Source organism: Acromyrmex echinatior, chromosome 7, assembly GCF_024713525.1.
Source record: "Acromyrmex echinatior isolate Ae372 chromosome 7, ASM2471352v2, whole genome shotgun sequence".
Classification (NCBI taxonomy): Eukaryota; Metazoa; Arthropoda; class Insecta; order Hymenoptera; family Formicidae; genus Acromyrmex; species Acromyrmex echinatior.
This window is the reverse complement of record NC_141858.1, coordinates 6,191,165-6,207,525: the sequence shown is the minus strand read 5'-3', so window position 1 is coordinate 6,207,525 and position 16,361 is coordinate 6,191,165. Positions and strand designations below refer to the sequence as shown.

Below are 16,361 nucleotides of genomic sequence, written 5' to 3'. Positions count from 1 at the left end.
ACAATTTATGTATGGAGCAGAATACATACATATGTAGTAATACATAACAGTAATACTTATATACATGTAAAAAAAAACATACGTAAAGTGTAACTCAAAAGAATGGAAATATACAATAGTAATACGCATAAATGATAAAAACACATAAAGTGTAAATGAGAATACTAGTACAATATATAATACGTATATAAATGTTAAAAACATACGATATGTATTATATGAAAGTACAATAATCGTAATACATAAAAAATAGTAATAATACTTGTATAAATGTAAAAAAAGTGTAAATTACAACAGTAATACATAATAGCAATATATACTACATATAATACATATAAACATATAATACATATATTATATTGCAAAGGTATCCGCCAATGCCCCCACGTCGAGTCCGGTACGACGTATCGTTTGTCGTCATATGGACTTAGAGTGATTTTCAATTCGGATATTGTGTACACCTCGTGTAATTTAGATCGTATACACGATTGACGGCGAGTCATTTCAATCTCTTCAAACACCGCGTGTAATCGTCGAACGTTATCGTTTGCGCTACGACGTTATTCTTTACGCTTTTCGTCTTTTTAATGTTCTTCTTTCCATCCACTTTCACAGCGTACATCTTCGCTCTAAGTCCAACAAATTCGGTCATTAATACACCGTTATTCTCATCCTTCATCAGGCCGAGTACTTTTTTGTTCGCGAGAGGCATACCGTACATGTTGTCTGCCGGATAATCGCTTGTGTCGAAGTATCTAGCGATATCGCTAGAATATTTTATAGTTTAGTAAACATCGTCGCATTCTAATATATAGTAAATGAGACTATCCGTGTCGGTATACATGATCTTGCATTTGTCGCGATACATCGGTGCCATGTACTCGTGGTGAAATTCGTACAGGCAGACTTTCGATATGTCAAGTATGCATATACTCACGTAAATCGGCTTGTTGAACTTCATCTCGAGTTTGCGCATTTCGATGGCGATCAAATTTTTCGCAAAGACATTGTGGCTGTGAAAATTCGGTTTCGCGATCATTGTCTCTGCGCCGTACCGTCCGTCCCATTTTGTTATTAATTTTACATCAACGTGGTTGCGCACATTCTCCATGATCTTACCGAATACCGCATTGTTCATTAGTTTATACAAATTTTTTTTCGAAATCATTTTTTGCGAGCATCCTAAATTATGTATTGAGTTCAAAGTAATCGCAGAGCCATGGAAATTGAACGAATTGTAGCATCCGATGGATTTTTATTACGCGAAGACCGTGACGAGTACATTGCTACAAGTTGCGGTAATGGACGACGTAATGCTGCTTATCGTATAACATTGCTAGAAGTTTATCTTCGCGCCAGGCGGTTTATCGCGCGTTGGGCAGAAAGGTAGGTCAGTGTGTCGGTCGTGTAGATACTGCGGATACTCGAGATCGACCTCGAGAATATAACTGGTAGGTGAATCCGGAGCGATCGCGCTCACATCAAAGTTCGTCTTCGATCCACCGAAATTTGGTGTAAAGGTAATGGTAAAGGTTGATACATCGCCTATCCGTACAGATTATTCACATCGTAGTACATCAAGTATAACGACGGTTTCGATGGATCGAACGAACACATGGATCGTACTTGTTATTAGCCTGCGCGTATCTGCTGGAGCATTGACTGAGGCTGCCACGTATATCGCGCTCGATGAACATGATCATATCAATGTCGGTGAGCAACTCGAATCTTACGCGTGTATATTTCAGCATGGCGTCCCACGTGAAATCTGGCAATGTATAATAATGCGCGGGATCGAGACCGTAACTCACGACACAACTTTCGCGGAAAGTTTTGAAAATGTCGGCCAATAACAAGACATCGGTTTTCAAGTACAGATCATTGTACTCGCCGAACGTTTGAATGGAGAATCGCTTCCAGACGTTCGCGGCATGAGCGTAATCGCTCTCGGATACTGTATCGCCCGTTAGCGACTTCGATGTGACATCCCGCATGCATTGGATTATGCTTATTCGCATTCACTATCAAATTGAGGATTCGTGACAATGTCCACCCGTTGTCGCGTTCCTGGAATTCTTCGAGCGATACTAGGATAGGCTCGACGTGCCACTCGTACCATACATATCGGTGCAACGATATATCTGTTATTTGTAATTATGCTCTTATTAGCACGTTTATCTTTCATCGCAAACTCGCCGTTGAACGCGGTGTTTACTTTTACACTGCCGTGTCTTTCTACATCTCGCATTCGCTCAAGAACTACATCACCAGCGTCTTCTAAAAACCGTCGCAGCTCGATATGACTAGAGTTTATCACCGCACCTGTCAATATATGACTTTCAAACGTGGCGTCGATCTCTCGCCAGACAAGAGATCGTTCGTTGTCACTCGCGTATTCGCCACTCGCATACTCGGCACCAATGTACACGAAACGTCGCTCCAATTGCAACATTGCACCCGCGAGTCGCGCGATCCTCGTCACCGCGGATTATCTGTATCCAATGGCGAGATGCGGACGCTTGGCACGGCAAAGCTCTTCGAGCTGCTCGATGCATTCGTCGCATCATTGCAGCCACGAGAAACACTCCACCAGAGTAACGACCTAGCCGCACTGTTTCAGCAGTTCGCGTTCTACTCGCTCGCTGGCTTTCCATGTTTTTTTTTTAATGTGTGCAAAGTGGCACATGCACGAGAATATAATGTACAAAGGCAGTCTGCAATTCGTGCACGACCTGCCGAGTTCTAGTCTACGAAAGAACTGCTCCCATGCACCCTGACATGATACATTCCTCCATCGTTAATGTCAGCTATAAAATCATGTATGATGTACATACAGTTAAGGGGAGCGAAGGCTGAAGTTAATCAAGGTCGATATTACAGATTTTTATTTCCAATGTATAAGATGTTTACGCCCTCTGAGTTAATATGATTATGCAGGAAATTCGATCGATTAATTATCGATATTTTTATTCCGTTTCCTACATTACCATTTTAGCAGGGACATGTATTAGGATCGGTTCCACAAATGTAAAATTTATTTTGGAAAATTTTCCAATTTTAAAATTGAGAAAAAAATAAACCATAATTGAAGTTAATCTTATATTTGTAGAATCGGACCTTAGAAAGGTTAAACTTTACAGTTGTATTATGTACACATGCAGTGTAGGCCGTGTTCCAATATATATCACCAGTATTAAAAATCTGTAATATACATAAAGTACAGATTTTTAACTTTAATAGTTATATCGATACGAAGCCGTAGCACTTTTTCCTTACGTCCAATGCCATTTTAGGTAATAATAATATAGTATCAATAAATGAATACGACATTATACATAATGTAATATATATATATATATATATATATATATATACACAGGGATATTCATGAAAAAGAATTACATTATGTATAATGTCGTATTCATATATATATATACATACATATATGAAACACGTGTCCATATATTGACAATAATATATGTTACACTATACTTAATATATGTCTTGACTAAATCCTAAAATGATATTGATCATAGGAAAAAGTGATACTATGACTGTGTACCGATATTAACTGAAAATACGTAATTATAGATTTTCAGTATTGACAGTGTACATTGACACATGGCCCTAAGCATTTTTACTGTTGTACAATATCATTTTAGGTCAGGATGTGATATGTATTAGCTATACATGAATATATTACACATATAATATACGTACCTATATCATATTTTGCTACGTTTAATGAAAAGATGTAGAAGTTAATCATGTTAAAATATTAGTGGTGTATGTAAATATAATATAGGCAATATAATACACATATATACAATATTGCATATATGTATACTATAATGTGTGAATATACATACACATACTGCAGATAAAAGTTACCAATGCTAAGCTATTTATGCATTCCCTATGTTTGAATATGCAAATTGTATATATATATTATATATATATATATATATATATATATATATATATAATATATAATGCATATATACGTACACATAAAATGAGGATTTATCAGAGAATTTGTAATTTGATTATGTTTTTTTAAGAGGTTACGTCTGATCATCTGTGTTTGACTCTCGTTAGCTTTGATTTATGTTAGTTGTATGTATATTCTGGTATTGAAAATATAAAAGTATGTATCACTAATATCTGTATATTTGACCATAAAAAAATATATCTCTTTTATTGAACGTAGAAAAAAGAGGATATCAGTACACCTTTTTATTACACGTAACAAAAAGAGATGAAGTAGCTACACACGTATGTGAATATGAATTAGAAATATATTTTATGTAATGTGTGTACAACATAATGCACATAAAATATAATTCTGATATTCATTAATGTATCTATATTATATCTGCATGAAAAGCTAAATATGAGTAACTTCTATCTCTCTTTTATGGGCCTTTTACAATAAGCCATTACAAATCAGAAGTCAGAAGTTAAAAATTGATCAATCACAGCCAATTTTTAGCATTTGACTTCTTATTTATGGCTTATAATTGTAAAAGGCCCATTAAACATAATAAAAAGAGATGGAATAGCTACATATGTATGTGCAATGTATTTACGTACTGACAATATATGTTACATCCTAAGTTAAAATGACATTGGGAATAAAGGAAAAAGTGCTATTACATTATATGTGTATACATGTATTTCAAATACATGGTTACATCCGAAGATATGTCTAAGTCACAGTCAGAGTATATTTAGTAAAAATATACTTATTGTAACTTGCTGTTAGTTAATGTACACATTGACCTATAAGTGTATACATTTGCTAAAACACTTTGAATATGATATACTTATATACATTTCATAAACGTACAGCATCGTACGAAAATTATGCATGTGACTATTGACTGTGTACGTTATATATATGTATAGCATATATATATATGTATAACATATATATTGTATAGTTTGAAAAAAGACTCCGGATTTAGGAGCTGAACATAAAAGTGACTATAATTATAATCGTAAAGGAATGTGAATTGTACTTGTATCGGCATGTATAGTACGCCAAAATATAATGCGTTGACCTATGACTATGATTCACATTCTACGATTGAATTACGGCCATTCTTGTGCTATAAGGCCATTACATAACGTTTTTAGAAAAAACGTTTCAGACAAAAGTTGTAAGGTTTCAAAGAAACTGTTTACTGATATTCAATTTTTTTTTCTTCATTAGTTTCTTTGTTCCGATCATGTCAAGCAATCAGCTTTTGATTCCATCATGACAATACATCTATTCATATTTCTTTAAATGCAGACGCAAAATTCTACAAATTGGTTCTGTAATTGTATTTCACTAAATTTGATAACCGAATGCCTCTGCCAATAAATTAAAAATAGTCAGTCCACGATGAACGCCTCTGACATTTATCTATAACTAGCCAAGCACGATTTACGGCTGTGGCATTTTGTTATAGCTAACCAGCTCACAATTAACGCATCTGACAGTAAATTAAATATAGTCAGCCCATGATGAACGCCTCTGACATTTGTCTATAACTAGCCAAAGCACGATTAACGTTTCTGACAGTAAATTAAAAATAGTCAGCCCACGATGAACGCCTCTGACATTGGATCTAATTAAACAAAGCGCAAATTATTGTTATAACTATATCACTTGTATGATAAATAAAAGTGATATTTTCACGAATGACATAAAGATGCTAACCTTTTCCATGCTGGTTTTATAGGGTCTTCCAACAAGAAACACACATCACAATAAGCAATTTTGACCTTCTAGAGTGCCTTCCAACAAGAGACACAGTGTGACACGGTGCATCATTACAATCTTGTTCGCCAATACAAGAATGAGATACTGTATTGTACTGAGTCGCTTGTTAGAAAGCACCAATAACCTTCTCTTACCAAAGGCAGACAATATTCTGCTACTACATTTTTTTCTATTTTGTGGACACAAAACACTATATAAATATATACAGACACACACACACACACATACATATATATGGTTGTGTGTAAAACACTACTACACTACACTGAATTGACAGTTCTGTTGCGCGGCAACGATACTGTGAATGCGGGTCATACTGGTTACAGCTGATTGACTCGTATAACGCCGTTGTTTTCTGACACATATAACGTCACGCAAAACGATATATGCATGCATATATATATATATATATATATATATATATATACACACATACATACAAAAAATTTTTATTTTTCACTCTAAGAAAAAAGATACATAATCGATATCATGGTCACATTATCTCCTCCTTAGCGACTAAAGCGTTCACCGTATCTAAATCTACGTTATTGTAAAAACTCTCTATTATCTTTGAAGTTCTATTATTGATACATCATTTAAATGCATTCTCCAGGTTTATTCCACTAAAAAAAAAAATACAAATAGATGACCAGATATATGACGCGGTAAACTAAAATTCTATATTACATTCTGTGGCACAAAAATGTGATTAGTAACCCTTTGAAACTGAATGTATCATAAAAATAATAAAGTAATATTTTAAAAATACATTACATTCAGTAAAATGCATTAAGTTATTATGATGTTCAATCACCATTATTAAGAAAATACAATATTATGTAGAAAGGAAAATATTTTATTTTATTTTATTTTATTTTCATGACAATTTGCTGGAAGGTATGGTCGCAGCATACTGCTCCTTATACTGTGACGTTCTTGAGATGCACGTCCGCGCGTGAGTGGTTCGGCCGTCAAGCGGTTGTGAAGGAAAAATAGGCAGCATTTCAGAAATCGGCCCGAAATGCGCAATTAATTTCGAGCACATTGAAGTACACGTATATAATTTCTGTAATTTTATAAAAAGTATATTTGGAGTAATATAATATAATAATAGGTTTATTAATAACGTTATTTATTAAAAAAAAATTATGAAAAAAGGAAAAAGCAGGATCGAACATAAGATCTTCAATATTCTGATCTTGCACATAACGCCCGAAACCACGCTGAGTTCTTGCGGATCACCTCGACGAACACGGTACATATAGCGCACGGAAAGTCTTAAACTATTGTATATCTCATCAATGTTTATGTTTTGAAATCATTTTTGCATTTGCATTTTTGCTACGTTAATGAGAAAGATATATGATTAATATAATTTAATAAAAAGAAAATGAAAGAATTTTAATTCACAAACACAGTTGCCAGCTCTCCGTTTTTTTTGCCAGACTTCGGTTGCTTGGACTAATATTTAATACTCCAGCAGACGACAAAAATTGGAAATTTTTACATCTGCTGGAGTATTGAATATTAATCCAAGAAATCGAAGTCTGTCAAAAAAAAAACGGAGAACTGGCAACCGTGTTCGTGATTTAAAATTCTTTCAATTTCTATTATTTCGATAGAGCGAGACAGAGAAAAAACAAAAACGGATAGAAGCTCCGATTGTAATCGGTGAATCTCCGCGTGGACACGCCGAACTGGGCTCGTCTAGCAAAATAATAAGTCTGTCTCTGTCCTTCTTTCTGTGGTCGCTTGTTTCTAGCGACCGAAAATATTTTCTCGACGATCTCGGCCGCTTGGAGTGTATCATAAGGAGGAAAGAGACATTCTAGACAATACATAATTTTTATTAAATTATATTAATCCTTTGCCCTACGATTTAAGTTACGATGGCGGGTGCCATAATTAACAGCCTGGGACATATTGTTTATGTTTGGCCCGATAGACGTACCACGGCTCTCATCAATGATACTTATGTTTGGCTCAATTTCTTTACCATGAGTCTCACACAATATTATAAGTGAAAGAGTTAATCATATAACTTTCTCATTAATATATAATAGCAAAAATGATTTCAAAACGTGATAGTTAACGAGATATAGTTTACGATTTTCCGTATATTTTATGTACCACGTTCATAGAGGCGGTCTGTAAAAACTCAACGTGGTCTCGGGCGTTAAGTGCGAGATCAGAATGTTGAGGATCCTATGTTCAATCCTGCTTTTTCCTTTTTTTCTTAATTTTTTTTTTAACAAATAACGTTATTAATGAACATATTACTCTAAATATATTTTTATAGAAAATTATAAAAATTATATGTGTACTTCAATGTGCTCAGTTACACATTTCGAGCCAATTTCTGAAGTGCTGCCTATTTTTCCTTTACAACCGCTCAACAGTCGACGGCTGAACCGCTGGATCGCGCGCGGACGTGCATCTCAGGAGCGTCACAGTATAAGAAGCATGCTGCTATCATACCTTCCAATATGAAAATTATCATGACAACATTTTAGCATGAAAATTATCATAAAAATATTTTCCTTCTTACATAATTGTTATTTTCTTAATAATAGTGATTGAACATCATATTAATAAGTATATACATTTTACTAAATATTATGTACTTTTAAAATATTTACTTTATTATTTTTATACATTACATTGATACATTCGGTTTTCTTTCAAAGAGCTACTGATCACGCTTATGTGCCACAAAATGTAACATCTTTTAATGTAGAATACTGATAATATCAATTTAATAAGAGTCGATACAGAACGAGATGCGTAATTTTAAACTGGAATGACTCAACTTCATTAACTCCGTGATGTCTTCTTTATTCAACATGTGAATAAAGAAGGCATGTTGAATAAAGAAGACATCACAGAAGACTAAGGAAAGTAAAGGATTGATAATTTGCTAGAAGGTACTGAGCATATTTCTTAGTGCAACGCTCTTGAGATACACATCCGCGCGCGATCCGGCAGCTCAGCCGTCGAGCATTGAGCGGCGGTGGCGGGGGGAAAAAAGGCGATGCTTCAAAAGTCGACCCAAAATTTAACATGTATTCCAATAATATAACTATAGGAAGAATATCGAATCACTTTAATAGATGAATAAAAAATTATTTGTATATTGCATATAAAGGCACACATAAAGGCTTTTTGATTTGTTAATTATAAAATTATATTGACATCATCCTTATAATTATATTAATCATCTTTATAATTATATTAATCGCACTTTTGCGATTTGATTGATTATCAGAATTTTCATTCGGATGATAATTATAAAAAAAACATTTCACAGAAAGTACTGATCGACGTAACATTATTACAGAAACATGATTTCTTTGGATTTTTTTTTAAAGGTAAATTAAAATACACATTTAGAAATACACATATAATTTCAATAATTCAATAAAAATATATTTAGCCTGTAATATATGTTTGTTAACAATGTCATTTATTTATAAAAAAAAAAATTATGAAAAAAGAAAAAAGGAATTGATCATGAGATCTCTAACATTCAGATCTCGCATTTTACGCGTGAGACCATGCCGAGATCTTGCATTTCTATGAACGTGGTATATAACGCTCATGGAAAATCATAGAAATATCAATATCTCGTAAATTTTCGTGTTATGAAATTATTTTTGCTATTATACATAAATTGGAGGGATATAGGATCAGCATAATTTATTAAAACTTACATGTTATCTATAATGTTCCTTCTCCTCTTAATTATACACATTGAGCGGCCGAAATTTTTCAGAAAGCATTTTCGGTCGCTAGAAACAAGCGACCATATATATATATATATATATAGAGAGAGAGAGAGAGAGAGAGAGAGAGAGACAGAGAGAGAGGGAGGGGAGGGGGGGAGAGAAAGAGAGAGAGAGAGAGAGAGAAAGAGAGAGACTCTGAAGAATAGACTCGCTGTTTCGTTCAACAAGCCCAGCTCGGCGTGCGGAGTTTCACCGATTACAATCGGAGTTTCTATCCTTTTTTGTTTTTGTTTTGTCTCACTCTGTCGTACTTCTGTTTCAATAATTCGTTCTGCAATTCAAGAATACGATTTCTATCGATTCTGGCATCATCGCCGATGCAGCAAGGACGCATGATTCCTTTTCTAAACAACGATCGTGATATATATTTCTATATATATAAAAATATATTATTATTATAGTGTTTCCAACCGATAATATATTACTGGTTTATACAATGATTCAATCCATTTCTGTAATTAAATAGCGGTACTTCGCTTGTGCGCGATAAGAGGAATGGCGCTTCTTACTAAGTCGACGTTTCGACATCCGAGCCGAATCAAAAATGTGCTATATGCAATAATCTCAGACTTTGCATAAGTAGCTGGCGATTTACATAAAACCTCAAAGAACAATATTATTATATGTTTACAGAAATGAATTATGAGTTTTAGTATAAGAGCAAAGAGTATTCAAAAATTTCATTTATATGCTACGTCTGCTACGAGATCGCCGCTTGTCGTTCCGACATATGAACAGAATGGAAGCTCAACCGAAACACACATTGCGTTCTGAATCTTGATATATGCATGTGTAAATAATTCAGTAAATAAAGTTTAGACATGTGTTGTATATATGTACACACACACACACACACGCGCGCGCACGCGCGCGCATACATATACATATACATATACACAGACACATATATATATATATACATATATATATATATATACATATATATATATATATATATATATATATATATATATGACGCCTTGCTGACCGCCCAGAGTGACATCCATGGTCGCATGGCCAGGTCAGTGACCAATTTGAAGAAAATGGGGATGGCCAACATCACCCTCCACGCTGTCGAAACCCGCTTGGCGCTTCTCGACCAGCTGTGGACGAAATTTGAAAAGCAACACGAGCACATTACAAGGAAGCCTTCGATCAGAGTGAGTACAACACGTCTCAATTTGCCGATTCCGCCGAAATCACGTACGTGCAGCAGCGCAGCCTGCTGAACGATTACCGGACAAAGCTCAAAGCTGAGAAATCAAGTACAGCTCCTCCAAGTGAATCGGGAACCGATTGTTCTACCAAGTCGGCGCTGCCGCGCTTAAAAATCCGATCGTTTTCGGGCGCGTTTGAAGACTGGCCATCGTTTCGGGATATATTCTTGTCTATCGTTGGCAACAATCCGTCTATCTCAAACGTAGAGAGATTTCACCATTTAAAACATTGCTTGGAAGGACCCGCGGAGGCGTTGATACGCCCGCTGGCCGTAACCGGAGACAACTATTCGCGCGCGTGGGCGCTGCTCTGCAAGCATTATGAGAATAAACGGGAGTTGTCGCGCTCCAATTTTTGCACGTTCACCTCAGTGCAAAAAATGAAAAGCGATACCTCCAAGGAACTTAGCCGCATCTACAACGCCGCGATCAGTGTCGTGAACGGTCAAGAAAGTATTGGGAGACCAATTGACTCACATGGATTCGATCTTTTGAATCACCTAGTTATCGAGCTTTTCGACCCGAAAACGCGTTTCGAGTGGGAATCGCACACGAGCGATTCCACGGACTTGCCAAACCACGATACGTTGCTGGACTTCATCACAAGGAGAACGCTGACTCTCAAGGCCGCCAAACCAAGGGTTTCTAAGGTCCTTGGAGTTCCACTGCGAACCGCGAAGTCGCACGTCGTCAAACAAGTGGCCGACGCTCCCGGTTGCGTCCTGTGCAAAGGTCGGCATAACGTAATGGTGTGCGAGCCATTTAAGTCGAAATCCGCGCTCGAGCGAAAGTCCGTCGCCGAGACACATCGACTGTGCTACAATTGCCTCGGTTCGCACCCTGTCGCGAAATGCCAGTCAACGAAGACGTGCTTCTCGTGCAAGGCGAGACATCACACACTCTTGCACGAAGCGTACGTCGCTGTGAAACCTGCCGACGCCAGTGTGTTGACCGCTGTGCGCCAAGACAACGAATGCAAAGCCATCTTGCTTGCTATCGCGAGAATCACCGTCGACGATCGTCACGAGAATCCACACCCGGTTAGAATCCTGATCGATCAAGGATTGGAAGTATCCTTGATCTCCGAGGCGCTAGTCCAGCGCTTGCGCCTGCCGCGATTTCGCGCGGCAATCTCAATCTTCGGCATCGGCGGCTCATTCTCGGGTTCCTTCGCGGGAAGGTGTCTCTCAATCTCACCTCCAGAATCAATGGAGCTCGAGTCACCGCTGTCGCTTTCATCCTGCCACGTCTTTCGTTATATCAGGGAGCAGCCACGACATACAGGACTACATGGCCTCACATCGAAGGTCTCCAGCTAGCCGATCCGCAATTCTCGGCCGCCGATCCCATCGAGATGCTGCTCGGCGCCGAAGTGTGTTCCATCATCCTGCAAGAGGGCCTGCGAAAAGGCGATCCGCACACTCCCGTCGCTCAGCATACTCTACTCGGATGGATTCTCTCGGGAGGCTGCAGCGAGAATCTCCCAGCGACTCCACATCGCTCTTTCCAGTGCACCGCCGACCACGAGCTGACCGCGCTCGTGCAACTTTTTTGGGAGCAAGAGAAAGAATCTTCCGCCTCAGTGTCCATCACGCCAGACGAGCAACGATGCGAGGAATTCTTTGCTCAGACGCACAGCCGCACCGCTGCAGGGAGGTACATTGTGCGACTGCCATTTGCCGCGCCGCCGGTAGCGCTCGGCGACACCCGCCAATCAGCCGAGCGACTGCTCACCGCCATGGAGCGACGATGCGACCGCAATGCTCGATTCGGGAGTCTATACCGCGCATTTTTGAAAGAATACGAGGAGTTGCTACACATGGAGGCAGTACCAAGGTCATCGGAAGCTCAGGCAAGATGTTACCTGCCTCACCATGGAGTGCTCCGAGAATCGAGCTCATCGACCAAACTCAGAGTGGTATTCAACGGATCTCAGAGTACAAGATCCGGTAAGTCACTAAACTCTCAGCTATTGATCGGCGCTAACCTGTTGCCATCGCTCGCCGATGTGCTAATCCGATGGCGATGGCACCGATACGCGATCGTGACGGACATCGAGAAAATGTACCGCCAAATCCTCGTAGCACCTGAAGATAGAGACTATCAACGTATTCTCTGGCGTCACTCACTTAACGATCCGGTTCGCGAGTACCGATTGAACACGGTAACATATGGTCTGTCGTGCGCGCCGTTTCTTGCTATCCGTACTCTTCGCCAGCTCGCCGATGACGAAAACGCAAGATTTCCGCGAGGTTCCGCCGCATTGAGACACGACTGCTACGTCGACGACATCGTGACCGGAGCACACACGAGAGAAGAAGCGATCGCGAAGCAATCCGAGCTCCGCCAGCTGTGCATGGCGGGCGGGTTCCCGCTGAGAAAATGGGCAGCCAATCATCCGGAAATCCTCGTCGGCATTCCGTCGGATCATTGTCTCGCGGATTCGCGGTCGTGGGAACACGAGGGTCATGCAACACTGGGCTTGCAGTGGCACCCGGTGGACGATACCTTCGCATTCTCAATTCAATGCTGCACCATTGAGAGCTTCACCAAGAGGAAAGTTCTCTCGGAGACCGCGCGCTTGTTCGACCCGCTCGGGTGGTTGACACCAGTGGTGATTCGCGCAAAAATCTTACTGCAATCAGCATGGTTGCAGAAGCTGGACTGGGACGCCCCGCTCCCGCAAGCAGACGTCTACCAGTAGAGCCGTTTCCTGAGGGAACTCCCAAGACTGGACCAGCTCAGAATCAACCGCTGGTTGAACACAGGCGCCAAGGACGCGCAGATCGAACTGCACGGATTCGCCGACGCATGCGAATGAGGGTACGCGGCCGTGATGTACCTTCGTGTCATCAGCACTGACGAGGTCAGAGTTCTCTTGCTGGCAGCAAAGAGTAAGGTCCAATCAAGCCGGTGTCCTTGCCGCGACTGGAGCTGTGCGCCGCCGCTTTGCTCACAAAATTGGTCGCGCACACACGTACCGTTTTAAGCCTGTCCACAGCTCCAGTCACTCTTTGGTCCGATTCGAAGGTCACACTCTACTGGATCCAGGGTCACGCCTCTCGTTGGAAGACGTACGTGGCCAACCGCGTGTCCATGATCCAAGAAGCGCTTCCAGAAGGACGATGGCGTCATGTTCCTGGGAAAGACAACCCTATCGACTGCGCTTCTCGGGGAATAACACCAGGACAGCTCTTGGATCACCCGCTCTGGTGGTCAGGTCCCCCTTGGCTGCTCACGGATGATTCGACTTGGCCTAACGCTCAGCCTGAAACTCCATCGGAGGAAGTACTCGAACAACGCACCCACGCTCACACCATCACATCAAGGGTGGAAACGGAGCCGGAGCTCCTTCTCAGATTCTCTCTCCGCCAGCAACAAAGAAGAGTCTGAGGTCGATCTTGACACCCGACGAAATCGACGCGGCACTCGGACGATGGATCCGAAAAGTTCAGGCGCTGCATTATCCACGCGAGGTCGCCGCCGCAGAGGACCAACGCCCGATGCCACCTCGAAGCCAGTTGCGGACCTTGAGTCCGTTCATCGACAAGCAGGGAGTGCTGAGAGTCGGTGGTCGCCTAAAGCACGCGATTCTCTCTCCGGACGAGCGTCATCCCGCCGCACTCACACCTCGCACGCCTCTTAATAATTTCGTGTCACCGCCGAGCACTCCACGGAGGGGTGCAGTTGACTCTAGGACTGCTGCGACTGCGGTACTGGATCCCTCGAGGACGAGCCACCACGAAACACTGGTTGCAACGGTGCGTCACTTGCACTAGATGGAGAGGGGTCACGTCACAGCCGCCGATGGGCAATCTCCCTCAAGGACACGTAACTCCGGCAGGTCCATTCCTCAGGACCGGTGTCGACTACGCCGGACCGATCTTCATCCGCACGAGCCGAGGGCGGGGGCACCGATCCCACAAGGCCTTTGTCGCCATTTCCGTGTGTCTCTGTTCCAAGGCAACGCATTTGGAGGTCGTGTCCGACTACACGACGGACGCTTTCCTGGCCGCGCTTCGTCGGTTCACATCAAGGAGAGGAATCTGCTCGGACATCTATTCCGACTGTGGCACGAACTTCGTGGGCGCCGACCGACAGATACGGCAGCTTGTTCGCAGATCTTCCACCAACGGCAGCCACATTGCGGATGTGATCTGCGGCCACAGAGGGAATCCGGTGGCACTTCAATCCTTCCGCACCTCACTTCGGTGGCCTCTGGGAGGCAGCGGTGAAGTCAACAAAGTACCATCTTCGACGAGTGATCGGCGACACCACGCTCACCTTTGAGGAGATGAGTACTCTTCTTGCGCAAGTAGAAGCTTGCCTAAACTCTCGGCCATTGCTAGCGCTGTCCGACGATCCCGACGACCTCTCAGCGCTCACGCCAGGACTGCTCATCGGAGCTCCGCTGCTAGCCATCCCAGAGTGATCGCTCGCAAAGAAGGCAACGAGCTCACTCACTCGTTGGCAGCACCTGCAGGCAATGCGTGACCACTTTTGGGAAAGGTGGTCGCGAGAGTACTTGTATTCCTTAACCTCCCGCCCGAAGTGGTGCAAGGTCAGCACCGCGCCTCAGATCGGTTCATTATGTCTTATTACATCGGAGACATCACCACCGAGTAAATGGCCTCTTGCTCGCATCACCAAGCTGCACCCAGGAGAGGACGGGGTGACCCGAGTGGCAACAGTCCGCATAGCGTCTTCCGAGCTCATCCGACCCATCGTCAAATTAGTGATGCTGCTTGGACCTGCTGCCTTGCCAACTCTACACGCGGACTTGCAAGAATAGTATACCGCACATTGTGAAGAACCGCGCGATCTTCGTCAATGTATTCGCGTCGGTTAAACCGCCTGCAATCATTGTAACGCTCGCGATTACTTTGTTTACTTTTCGTACTCTTCAAGGATGCGGATGTTCCTATTCTCCTTTTCGAAAATAGCATGTTTACCGGTCGATGCAATGTACTATCCAATGTACCATTCTGTTACATTTTCGCCGTTTCGTTTCGAAAATATGCTGACTACGTTCTATTTTCGCAACCATTGCGCCACCTTCGCCTCGCAATCGTGATTGACAGCTAATCAACTTTGATCAATATCGTAGCTAAATTACATGACCGCGTCTGCGTCATTGCATCTCTTAAATACCTTTGTTAATTTAAACTCAGAGCGCACCCGATCAGGTGCACGCATAGGCTGCCGTTACCGTGCACGGAACGCGCACACATCATCAGCCTGCGCCATCTGAAACGCCGTGATCCCCCAAGCAACCACAGAGCTCGCAACATCTGCACACTTGCCAAGCGTGATCATCAATTTCGTCACTGCGTGACAAGGCGGGCGGAATGTTCGAGATACGGCCAACATGTACATAATTTCCATATTTGGCGTTCGTGCGACATACGGATCGAAAGCTTCTAGAAGGATCTCAAGCGTCCTTAGAAGTTTCCAAAACATAAACTCGGCTATCATCTCGTCGATAAAGTCAAAAAACAACAAACCAAACCGCACGTCGCACGTACACAAACTTCAACCGCTATAACGGCTAACCAATTCGCATCGGTCGTCGCGCACGCGCGATCGCGT

The 16,361-nt window shown here is 41.5% G+C and overlaps 2 protein-coding genes across 2 annotated transcripts; both read left to right on the top strand.

The window, feature by feature from the left end:
- The first annotated feature begins 10,568 nt into the window (after positions 1-10,568).
- On the top strand, positions 10,569-12,091 carry LOC147909089 (uncharacterized). Its single transcript, XM_087408286.1, has 2 exons — positions 10,569-10,715; positions 10,769-12,091. The coding sequence occupies exons 1-2, from the start codon at positions 10,569-10,571 to the stop codon at positions 12,089-12,091; spliced, it is 1,470 nt and encodes a 489-aa protein (XP_087264412.1).
- Positions 12,092-12,126: 35 nt separating this feature from the next.
- LOC147909088 (uncharacterized) lies at positions 12,127-13,476 on the top strand. The gene has a single exon (XM_087408285.1). The coding sequence runs from the start codon at positions 12,127-12,129 to the stop codon at positions 13,474-13,476; it is 1,350 nt and encodes a 449-aa protein (XP_087264411.1).
- Positions 13,477-16,361: the final 2,885 nt, after the last annotated feature.